This window comes from Saccostrea cucullata, unplaced genomic scaffold (genome assembly GCF_032062105.1).
Source record: "Saccostrea cucullata isolate Sc308-1 unplaced genomic scaffold, CSIRO_AGI_Scuc_v1 ctg2376, whole genome shotgun sequence".
NCBI classification, from domain to species: domain Eukaryota; kingdom Metazoa; phylum Mollusca; class Bivalvia; order Ostreida; family Ostreidae; genus Saccostrea; species Saccostrea cuccullata.
The window spans coordinates 113,955-125,817 of record NW_026922236.1 but is presented as its reverse complement, the minus strand read 5'-3'; the positions used below and the strand labels follow the sequence as shown (position 1 = coordinate 125,817).

At 30.9% G+C, this 11,863-nt stretch overlaps 2 protein-coding genes across 2 annotated transcripts in view; one reads left to right on the top strand and one right to left on the bottom strand.

Moving 5' to 3' along the window:
- Positions 1 to 3,981: 3,981 nt before the first annotated feature.
- On the bottom strand, positions 3,982 to 6,318 carry LOC134261439 (uncharacterized). Its single transcript, XM_062743881.1, has 9 exons — positions 6,168 to 6,318; positions 5,853 to 6,089; positions 5,567 to 5,731; positions 5,406 to 5,432; positions 5,111 to 5,314; positions 4,849 to 5,022; positions 4,666 to 4,698; positions 4,307 to 4,415; positions 3,982 to 4,157 (listed from the first exon to the last, which is right to left on the bottom strand). The coding sequence occupies exons 1-9, from the start codon at positions 6,223 to 6,225 to the stop codon at positions 4,058 to 4,060; spliced, it is 1,107 nt and encodes a 368-aa protein (XP_062599865.1). The 5' UTR covers positions 6,226 to 6,318; the 3' UTR covers positions 3,982 to 4,057.
- A 610-nt stretch (positions 6,319 to 6,928) lies between these two features.
- LOC134261443 (von Willebrand factor D and EGF domain-containing protein-like) overlaps positions 6,929 to 11,863 on the top strand; it is a 29,667-nt gene continuing 24,732 nt past the window's right edge. Inside the window, exons 1-3 of the mRNA XM_062743884.1 lie at positions 6,929 to 6,989; positions 9,901 to 10,056; positions 11,487 to 11,501. Coding sequence (XP_062599868.1) covers positions 6,929 to 6,989; positions 9,901 to 10,056; positions 11,487 to 11,501 — 232 coding nt within the window. The remainder of the gene's footprint in view (positions 6,990 to 9,900; positions 10,057 to 11,486; positions 11,502 to 11,863) is intronic.

The following is an 11,863-nucleotide window of genomic DNA, read 5'->3' as shown; positions in this document are numbered from 1 at the left end:
ATATTGCTGAAAAATTAGAATTTTCTCATCTATTCGAAGTACCAGTGTCAAAACTAGTTTTACTGATAAATTGATATTTCACCATTTTATTTCTTGCTTTCTACAATTTCTATTTATTTTTTAATTATAAGGAGTGATCATTCCAATTTTAACCTTATATTTTTTATTATTCATCCAGAACTCTGCCACACAAGGCATGCATTAAGTAAATCCTTTTATGGGACTGAAGGTTAAGCGCAGGTTATTTTCTAAAATGTCGGAATTTATTTAAGCAGAAAGCTAGAATTTATCAAGGAATTTATTAACCACGTATTTTTAGATTATTAAAAGTCAATCTAAATACAAATATATTTGATGAACAAATTAAGTCGGCATACATATATCAAATTTAAATCAATGCAAATCGTTAATTTTTTCGAAAAGAAAGAAAAACTAATATAGATACTGTAGAGCCTGATAAATAAAACATAAAAATGTATCTTAATATATGAAAGATATGGAAATAACGAACAGTATTCAATATAAAAGTCAATAAAACAAAACAAAATAAGAGCAGAGCAAACACGGACCTCTGAAACATCAGAGGTGGGTTTAGGTGTCATGGAGGAGTTATCATCCCCTGCTGACCGCTCACACATCTGCATCTTAAGTTTTTTCGTATGTCTATGGTCTGTACATGCTCAGCTATGTTAAGGACCGATATGGAAAATTTGACCTTTGCACCGTTTTAAAAATTGTAACAAAGCAAATGAAAACTTGTAGAAAATGTAATATAGCTATCAATAATGGATAGGACCGGACCGTAGTTATTACCAGTTATACCGCATGTATCAGTTGTTTGTCACGTAGCTTTAATGAAAATAGAATTGTTAAGCTGAATGTAGGAAATGAGGAAAGTGCAAGGGTATACGCTTGTTTTTAAGAAAAAAAATTGATACACATTAAAAGATGTTAATTTCCTCTACCCAAAAACTGCTAGGAGCTAGTCTGTGCTGTTTGCGAAGTACTGAAAATTTTGCCGAAAATGCTTGCAATAGCTGAAAATTTCAACTTCGCTTAAATCCTGTTATAAATAAAAATAATGTTATGCAGACCAGAATCAGCTCCCAGCACTTTTCAAAATAAACACTTTATAACCAATAAATATTCCAAATTTTAGCTCTAAGAAAATAGTCTAAGCCCTTGCACTTTTGATGTAAATCACATATACGCTTATCGTTTCACCAATATTTTCTACATTCCTTGTCCCTGTGCAGCTCCAATGCTACTAGATAAATTCATATTCTATATATAAAATTGTATTTAATAAATTGTAGGTTTTAAAAATAAGCGATGATATATTTATTTTAGCATTCTTGTAATTATTAAACCAGTGAATCTAGTCCTCCGTGTTACCTGTGCTGCGTCATTTCAAGGTTGTTGATGTCATATTTGATAAAAGAATTTCTTCTATTACTCGATTGTATTGCTATCAAGTATTGTAATTTTACAAGATTTTATAAATAATTGATAAAATAAATACTGTATACAGGGAAATTTTCGCCCCTTTTGCCCTATTCTCATTTGGGCGAATTTAAAACGGAGCGAATTCAAAGAATACAGTATAATTTCTTAAACAAAACTATGGTTGGACGAATTTAAAACGGGGCAAAATTGTTTGCAAGTGTGAAAGGGCGAAAATAAGACTGGGAGAAAATAACCCTGTATACAGTAATATCATTTTTTTTATTTAGGCATGATCATGTCGTTAATTAATTTTTGCGCCTTGTTAAATTCCAATGACATCATAATTAACCTTCCAATATGGTGTACAAGGAATGTGAACTCTGACCTTCCTTAACATAGCTGAGCGCGGTGAAGTACTTGATAAAATGCAAACCAAAGTCTAGTCGAGTGTTTTTAATAATCAAATTGTCACATGATATTGATAAACTGAAAAATATTTCATTAAGTTTATTCAATGGTTTACATAAGCATTAGCAATAATTCATAATGGATCAAATATTAATAAGTGAACGGATTAAGTTTCTCTGCCCTTATCGCCATCACGTGCGGAAAGTCTCAACGGGAAAGAATATTCAAAAGGTTAGGAAAGATAGATATAGAATTTTATATTTATAGATGTTATATTTGTTCCTATTGTTCCCATACAATCTATACGGAAAAAGTCTAACATTCCTAATGTTTTGCTGTGTGGGCAAAATCGATTTTTGACTGCTGCGTGAATGTCGGACCAGTCGATGAGATGTTGGTCCACGTACTTCACAGAATGGGTGGAGCTTAATCTCATTTTCATTCGTTGGGTTCAAGAGTAACGGACCTGAGGTTACATTACCAAAACAAAGTACAAAATACAAGCATGTGTAAAAAAAATTAAGATGAAAGGAACAGTAAAACGAAACATTTATTGACTGAGTTATCGATCAAAATGCGTTTTGTCGAACCTCGAACCAAACTATCTGCCTTTGGCCTAACAGCTTCAGGCAGACAGTGTGGTTCTTTGCTGTAAATGTTTAATATTGTAAGATGGTAAGATTGTGAGCGCAAGACTGATAACGTTAGTATATTAATTTCTTTCTGTTTCACAAATACTAAATAAATAAAATGAAATATATTGAGATATCAAATGAGAAGTACTAAATATTTGTTTGATATTATATATATAAGAGAGGATGAGAGAATTTTGTTTCTAGTAAGTTTATTTCTTCATGATCAAGTTATACGAGGGTTGTCCCAGAAAACATGAACATTTTCATAATCTTTTGTTTCACTAAGATTATGAAGTTAAAAATTGACATACATGAAGATAAATATTTTTTAAACACTGTCAAAAATTTTCAATAAAATATATCCAGAAATAACATTTTTCTCTCAGGTAACCAAATCTAATAAATCAGCTGTCAGCGCAACACTGACGACTTCAAAACGTAGCTCGTAATGTTTGTGAATTTGTTCTGTAATGAAACTCGTATAAGCATAAATTCAGCACTATAATCACATTTCTGGAAGTTACAAAGTTATGGATCTCAAATATAGGAGTGTGGCAAAAAGATTACGGAGTCAAGTCTTTTCATAGACTATTTCACAATCCGATCATAAAACTAAATGATATGTTTAAAAGCGATCTTCACTTAGGACTATGACGTTCTGCTCCTGTCTTTTCAGTTCGTTTTCATTTTAGTGGTATATTCTCTTCTATCGAATAAACAGTCAAGTCAACCCAAAAAAATGAACCTCTTTCCCAAAACTTATGTTTTTTTTTATTGTTATGATCTCTTTTTCCGTGTACAGAAATTATATTCCACTCAACATAGTGTTCCTTAATAATTTTGTGCTACACATTACCGCCCAACGTCATCATGTTTGACGATATCTAAATCAAAGTGCTTTGATATAAATATTCATATTTTTGTCATTCATGATGACAAATACTTGCATTTCTACACAACAGTACACCAAATTATGGAGTGTTTGTGTATGTGTTATTTTGTTAAATTTTACCTCCTTATAACCTGATAACAAAGAAAATTTCATTGATTATGTTATTTGCCAAAGTAAAAAAAAATTCCCGTGCGCCGACTACCGATATTTAACACCCTTTAAATGTTGTTTTCATATGCTTATGACAACACAGCCCTATAATATTTCGTCAAAATAACGAAATGATCACGATCAAACAGCTTCCAAAAACTATTAGTTTTGGTTGTATATAATATTCAAAATATTTAAAAAGCTGGTGCGTTTTTCTTGGACAACCCTCAAATTACGCTATAAACACTTAATAAGAATCATACGTATAGCGAAAAACATTGTTTATTAAATAAAGACTATTTTTCATATGTACAAATCGAAAAAAAATGATTATTAGAATATGGAATTTCTGAATTTTGAATATATTACATTGAAAGCAATGGAACCTGCAAAATGAAACGAAACTTATCAAACTTATCTTTACGAACCATATTTCATTTGGTACTGCATGAACAGCATACAAGGTACAAGATTTTGTACTTAAATGTCACTTGTTCTGTTTTATATTATCTGGCTAATTGTAATGTCAACCATGCCATTGCTTGCCTTGTATTCCGCTTTGTGTTTGTTGAATTTCACTTTTTATTTCATCCTTGCTTGTCCGAATCTTTGTACTTTGATTGAAACTGCAAAAAAATGATTCATTTCATTGTACTGTTCATTTCAAAACAAATAGTTTAAATAGAAATTTCAAAGCAAGATGTATTTTGAAAAATGCCTATTTTTTAATACATAGTTTTAACAATGTTCTCTTTTTTAAATCGTAGCTACTTACACTTTTTTGAATATCAAAACACCAACGAACACCAGAAACACAATCAGAACTACCATCGCAAAAATAACCCAGAGTATGTTCAAGATGTTCTTCCAAAATGATTCGTCTTCTAAAATTTGGATTCAAGTCAATCTTTTGCATATAATAACAGTTGAATGAAAAGCAACAGATTAATATTTCTTATCAAATAAATCTTGCGTCAAATTTCTTACATTTCTTAAACTTGGTTTAAGAAAACAAACTGTATTCATATTTGATTCTCTATTAATAGATTTTATACTATAAAAAAAATAATTGTATCTATTAATAAAAGACTTTGCGTCAACGGAATAAAATCAACGGGTGACAAAAACAAATACCTTTGCTATCCACATGACATTCTCCTGTATTACCTATATAGTAAGGAATGATTTAAGCTCATAAATATTTATTTGATAACTTAATTATTTGGAAATACATTAAATCTATTTAAAAAATTTCTTAAACTTTTATATATTTATCAGATTTCCAATAAAACGAAAATATATGTAAAATTAAATTACCAAAACAATATCTCTCAGGGCAGTTTGGTGTGGAGGTTAGATTGTATACTAAATACGAAGAACAATTCCGCACTTGTATATCAATTTCCCTGTCACAGGAACATTTATTTGTTTTCCCCAAATTTACACAGGCTTTCATGTCTACTGTTTTATCAGCAAGACTAGGCCCTAAGCCTAAAAAGAAAAAGAAAATGACTTGTACATGTAGATTAATTGGATGTTTCTTTGAAAGGGTCAGATTTTTCAAATTTTAATCATTTACCATTCAACCAAATAGGGGCTTCTGTTCCACAGCTGTCCCTTTCAACACATGATGTAGGCATTTCCACATCAACATTTCCCTTCATCGGTCGATACCAACTATTTCGCAGAACGGAGTCGCATAGTCTAAGCGATTTGTCTTGGCAACTAGTTGATCGATCTCCGGAAACAGGAAGATTGAGCCGATTTGTTTCCTCACAAGGGTCTTGAAAATAAAAATGTTTACAGGGTCATAAAATCTGCTAGTTCTACATGAAAGATTTTTTTTGGAAGAAAAAAAAATGATTTTTACTAACCTGGTTTTGAACATTCCATATTTTCTCCTTTGAATGAAACATAAAAATAATTCCATGAAAGAAAAACCATAGAATTAAAATGTATATAACTACATAACATAATGAAACAGAAACTATATACATGTACCTGTAGTTATCTATTCAAATCAATTATGACTTACCAAAGCAATAAGCTACATCACAACTATCTGGACGAGAGAAGTTGTATAAGTAAAAGGTTCCGCACTTCAAAATTTGCACTGGATACTGTTTTTTACATACATCAGAACCAGCATGCATGCATGCTTTTTTTGTTACAACTGTCCCATCAGTGGTAGGATGAGAGCCTTCAAAATAATTCATTTATTTTAAATTAGTGGTTATTAACCTACCCATGACTTTCATGTATTTCTTTACTTAAAATCTCATATTTTTATTCATAAATGAATGCTGCCATATTTTTTGTACCTTTAGGCAAGTACAGAGGGTAATTCGTTCCACAGTAAAACATTCTCACAGGACCCTCGGCCATTTTCCTGGGAAGTCTGTCATCATGACCTAATACTTTGTACCATTTATTTTGACCAGTTTCAATGTATCTGTCGCAAATGCTTTTTTCTCTTGTACGTTTGCATGCTGTTCCCCTCCATCCTCCATTTGGAAGAATGGAATGGTTTTCCTTGTCACAAGGATTGACAAAAGCCCCTTTAAGAGTAATGCTTTGGACGTTATGAACAAAAATCATCAAGATGTAAGGACAAAAAGAACGGAAATGAGCCTTACCTTTATCTATCTCTATAAGGACATAGAGGACAGCTAGAAGAAGGCGCATATTCCTCATCTTATTATCACATCCCAAATATTCTTGTTTGATTTCAACTCTTAGATATTAGATAGCGATATTACTCGTCAATATTTCGACACGCCTTCCAACTGATAACAGGGAAATCAATAAAAAAAAAGCTTAATGGGAAAATAGTTTAAAAGTTTTTCTTAGTCAGGAAGGAATCGGGTTCTTCAAAATGTTATTCTATACCCTGCTTTAAAGTATACTTGTCAATCAGATTATGACCAATAGGAATTAAGGGTTTTTTTTTATTTCATATGTAAACATGTATATATAGATAGACAAAACACATATTTTTTTTTAATTTGAAAAATGAGGCCGGTTATCTTAAGTTATCTTTTAAGAACAGTACTCTTTGGCAAATTCCTCTTAGCAGTGGGTTAGTCTCTGATTTTTCTCACTCTCTCTCTCTCTCTCTCTCTCTCTCTCTCTCTCTCTCTCTCTTGTTCTCTCGTACTCTTCCTATCTCTCTCGCTTTCTCTATCTCTTTTTTCTCTCTTTCTCCTTTTCTTTCTCTCATATTGTTATTTTTTCAGCTAATGCAGGAGACCCATGCTTGATTGCTAAAAGTCTTCCAAACTTTGAACTACGTTTGAAAGTTTTTAAAATTGATCCGCGAAGAGGAGATAAAGCTTTATGCGACAGATATCTCATTCAAGAACCCGGGGAATGGTTTCATACTTTAGAAAATAATGAAATGGTGAACAACAAAACCAGATTTTATGAATGCGGAACACATTATGGTATCTACATGCAAGGTATGTAATGAAATACAGTTTACTAAATAAAAAAGAAGATTTATTACAAAAGAACTATTCTTAAGGGGAGACAGGACACATGTCACATGACTAAAAAGACATATCACGTCATTCTAGGTGATGATATACATGTTAAACGTTGTTAAAATCAACAGTTCTTGTGTAATTTTATTCTAAATTCTGAAATTGTTTTTTAAACATTTAATTTTAGATATTATTATTCATATAATTTTTAAAGGTCTTGCCATCATTTAGATATTGTGATGTTGCCCAATCCACACATTTGTTTCTCTTCACCTTGCAGTCTAACGTCAGTGACGTCATAGATGTAGTGTTTGAATTCTCAGTGCAGCGAGATCAAGTATTCACACCCGTCATGATCAGTTTTATTTCATAATAAACATGTCACAGTCAATATATCGTGATAAATTTCTGAAGCAGATTTTTTTTAAATTAATATTTTTTCGTGTTTAGTAGCAGAGATTCTCTCTATTTACATAATTTTGAATGTTTAAATTTTCGTGTGACGTCACAATTGATTTCCCGCACGCGGAAATACAATTAACGTGAAGCGTTTTATCCATCTTCCCAAGTCAAGAGTTTCTGATCCGCTCCGCTCCACATAAACCCTTGACCGAATAGGCTAAGTTTGACGCCATCTAGTGAGATTAAACATTTTGAACTCTACTGACCTCTGCTATTAGCCAATCAGAGTAAACGAATTCAACAGAGATTTCGAGATAATATTGGTAGTCGGTAATAAATTCAATATAACTCAACTAAAGAGCTGAGACAAACCTTTAACTGGGCTATTTAATTATAAAGACGTTATCCTTGGGACTACAACTGGCGGGTTTTTCTGTTAACGATTTAGTTTCAGTTTAAATAAAACAATGATTTTGATTGGCTCATGCGTTTTATCATGCTTACGTCAAGTTCAATGATGTCCTGTGCAATAATGAGGTAAGCTTCATCCTATGATATATATGCAGTAAATAATTAGGATGAAGGACTGACATTCAATCGTAAATTTAGAAATATTTATTGACAGAATTTTTTTTCAAATGAGGATTTTGTCGTTGAAGCTGCCTTGAAAAACGCAGAAATTATCCCATCCAAATACAGTGGACCTTCCGATATCCGGACCCCAGATATCCGGATGTTTCAGTATCCGGACTATTTTTCATCGGGACAGAATTTTTTTTATGTTATATTGTTTTGTTTAACCAGTGATTCAGGTATCCAGACGCTTCACATATCAGGACAAATTCAAAGCGTCCGGATAAATGAATTTCCATTGTTCTATATTAAATTGAAGCAATTGTTTTCAGATAATTTTAACACTATGAGTATTATGAAATATTTGAGTATATAGTGTTATCTATCATAATTATCTTTTGTGCGTAAAAATTCGCATTATGGACTCTATTATGGGCCCGTAAAAATAAAGTATCTGAATTCCATACAATCTCTACACAGGGCGGTATTTGTGGGGCGATATCTTTTAAAATGTTTAGTACATATATATATATCAAATTAGTAATATAAAAAAAAATACGAAAAAAATTCATTGACAGGATTTTTCAGCTAAAGGCTTGTTCCTCCTTAATAATTTTGGCAATGTTTATATATCCCAGGTAGAGTAAACATGTACTCCTTATTAAAATGTCTTTTTATCTTTTCTTTTTTTATTTTTAATTTTGTTTATGATCAAAATTTTTAAAGATTTTTTTTTATCATATATTTGTACACATGTTAAATGTATGGCTATAATTTTGAAGGATATTTGGTATGCGCATTCAACTAATTGAAAGTTCAAAGTCCACGTGTTCATCTTTTTTTTTGAAAATATTTGTAAACAAAAAACATCCTCTTTAGACACTTAATGCAAAGAGCATACACGTATTGTGGGTACCCCAAAGCAAACCTATTTATGATTGAATGGATTTTTGAAAACAATAGCCTTCAATAAAAAGATTTTTCAAGATATTCTATATTATTGCTATACGGTGAACTTATTTTTTAAAATATAACGAAAAAAAATGTATAGCTTTCGATAACTACAATAATAATTTTGAGCTGTGGTCGAAAGTGAGATTTAATGATCGAAATTATTTTGTCTTTTGTCTATCGCCGTTGTCGTTGTAAACTTTTCACAATCTCAACTTCTTCTCCAAACTGCTAGGCTAATTCAACAAAACTTGATTCAAGTTTATTCTATTGAAGGGCCATGTATTCCACCAAGGGAACATAATAATGAAAAACCTAAATATTAATGGCATCATTGAAAAATCTATTGCTAAAATCGAATGGGCCAGGAAAGATGAATTTCTTCAAAGTAATCATCGTCAATAAGTCAATTAGATTAGGATTGCTAAAATTATGACCCCATTGGGTAGAGTGGGTCCACAATGGACGATAAAAAAATTAATATAGTAATGCACAAGAAAAATCTATTAAAATATTCTCAAGAACAGCATAGCCATGATTGGTCATATTTATTTAAAGGCCTCCTCAGGTGGTGTAAATTCGAGTGTGTTAAAATAATGACCCCCGGGGGTAGGGTGGGGCGACAATGGACGACCAAAGTTTTACATAGGCGAAAAACAGGAAAATCTTTAAATCTTCATATAACATATAAAGTAATATGACTAGTATATGGAAGCATCATCAGATAGTGTTGTTAGAGTTTGTTAATGCTCATGTGAGTCATATGGTTTCTTGGCCTCTTGTTATAATATTTTATTTGTGATTACTATAACTAACTTCAAAGTTTATGCTACAACATAGCTGAGTGCATGCAGACGCTGTCTCAGAAGCTATCCATTGAATTTCAATTACAAAATATGATCGTATTTGTTTTACATAACAAAAGCCTTTTACCATATATATTATATTTTCGATATTTCAGGCGATCCTCCAACAAAAGAAAATGAAGTTGTTACACGCACAGCGTGTGTCATTCCACACTGCACAACAAAATATACCATTAAAGTCAAAAAATGCAATACTTTTACTGCTTACTATTTACCAAGACCTACGTCATGTGATCAAGCATATTGTTTTGGTAGGTTTTCATTATGATATTATTTTGCAAAGGACCACACTTATACTTATTTTAATTATCTCTTCCTTATTATATTTTCAAATTTTGATTTTTCTATCATAGAAATCAATTCTAAACCCACTGTCAATGAAAGTATAATAAAATTTTCTATTTCATTGTTTGTTTGTTTTTTCAAAAAGTTTTTACTTGTTTTATGCCAGTTTGAAAAATTACAAAAGGAATATATCCATTTGATTTAAAAGAAATCCGAAAAGATTTTGGTTAAAATGAATACTTCTTTTAAATTATATCTTTTCATCTGGAGAAGTATGAATCTTTCATAATAATTAAACATCAGAAAAATATTGGCTAAACCTTAACTCATACGACATCATTGTTGATAATATGAACTTAAATAGATATTTGATATCAAAGTTGGTTTAAAGTATCTTTAATTAAACGTAAACAATATAAACGTAAAAACTAAAAATAAAGTGGGATTTATTCTTAAATGTATAAAATATGTGTAAATTGTTTGCACAAGCTTTCCTTATTTATATTGACATTGAAATTTATAAAAAAAATTAAAAAAAATAGTTTTCAATAGATAATTGAGATTTGGTTATAGTAAGAATTGAAATGCAGTCAATAAACCAGATATGATAAATTAATTGAATTACCTTAAGTTTAGCTGAGAACCTGTTCCTTGCTAGCAGATGATGAAATCGGTATTAATGAGTAAGTGTTTCATTATTATAGGCAAAGTCTCAAACAAAATCATCTGTTACATACACAACAAGGAATCCATATCGCTCGCTATTTTGCTTTTTTTCTTCTTTAGATCTTGATACGTCAAATAAGACGTCAAATGAAAAAAATTTAAGAAAATGCGCTTCTGCAAACGTTAAGACAATTTCGCACAATCAATACAATGAATGACAGTAATGTCTGTGGGTTTTTTTTTCTGATTGACTCTTACCCACTGGATGAAATTTAATTCAGTTTTTGCTTTATCTCTATTACGTACTTATGTTCATAAACGTGAGAGTTAAATTCCTTGTAACACATAAATTAATTTTTTGAAACATATTTTAGAGTCGTTGACATAGATTAGTTAATTAAAAATACAGGGCTAATTTTATTAATATTAGGTTTTCTCATTCTTATAATTCCGTATGTCATTGATGTTTTGGCATTTCTTACAATGTAGGGAGTGCCTCATTATATACTGAAAGGAAAAAGAAACGCATAATAGCATAATAGTATTTCATCAAATGTCTGTGTTTTTTTTAATCTGATACTGTCAATCTCAAGGAAACATTCTGTACGTGAAAGTCTCAAGTCTTCCTGAATCAGGAAAATACAATTTTGTGCAGTGTAGATCTCATGTAGAAGTCTGACATGTTTCCGTATATCATTGCAGAATTATTGCTTCTATGTTTTATTTACAGGATTCGGAGTTAATGGTAAGTTCATTGTAATTTAAGTCTCTCTCTCTCTCTCTCTCTCTCTCTCTCTCTCTCTCTCTCTCTCTGGTATAAACAAAAAATGTTGGTTTACCTTATTCCTCTTTTACTCACATTAGGTATTTTGTTTGAAATCTACATGAATTGTTTTATCATAAAAAATTACATAAGGAAAGTTTGGGTTCTATTTTATGTGATGACGACAGTCTTAGAAACTCTGCAAAAATGATGACGACTAAGTTTTTCCCGATAATTTGTCAAGGAAAATAGGTTTTATTTTTTTAACCGATATTCTTATATAATTAATTTGTAGAAATGTAAACAGAAGAATATGCAAATCGTTTTTTATGCAAACAGTATTT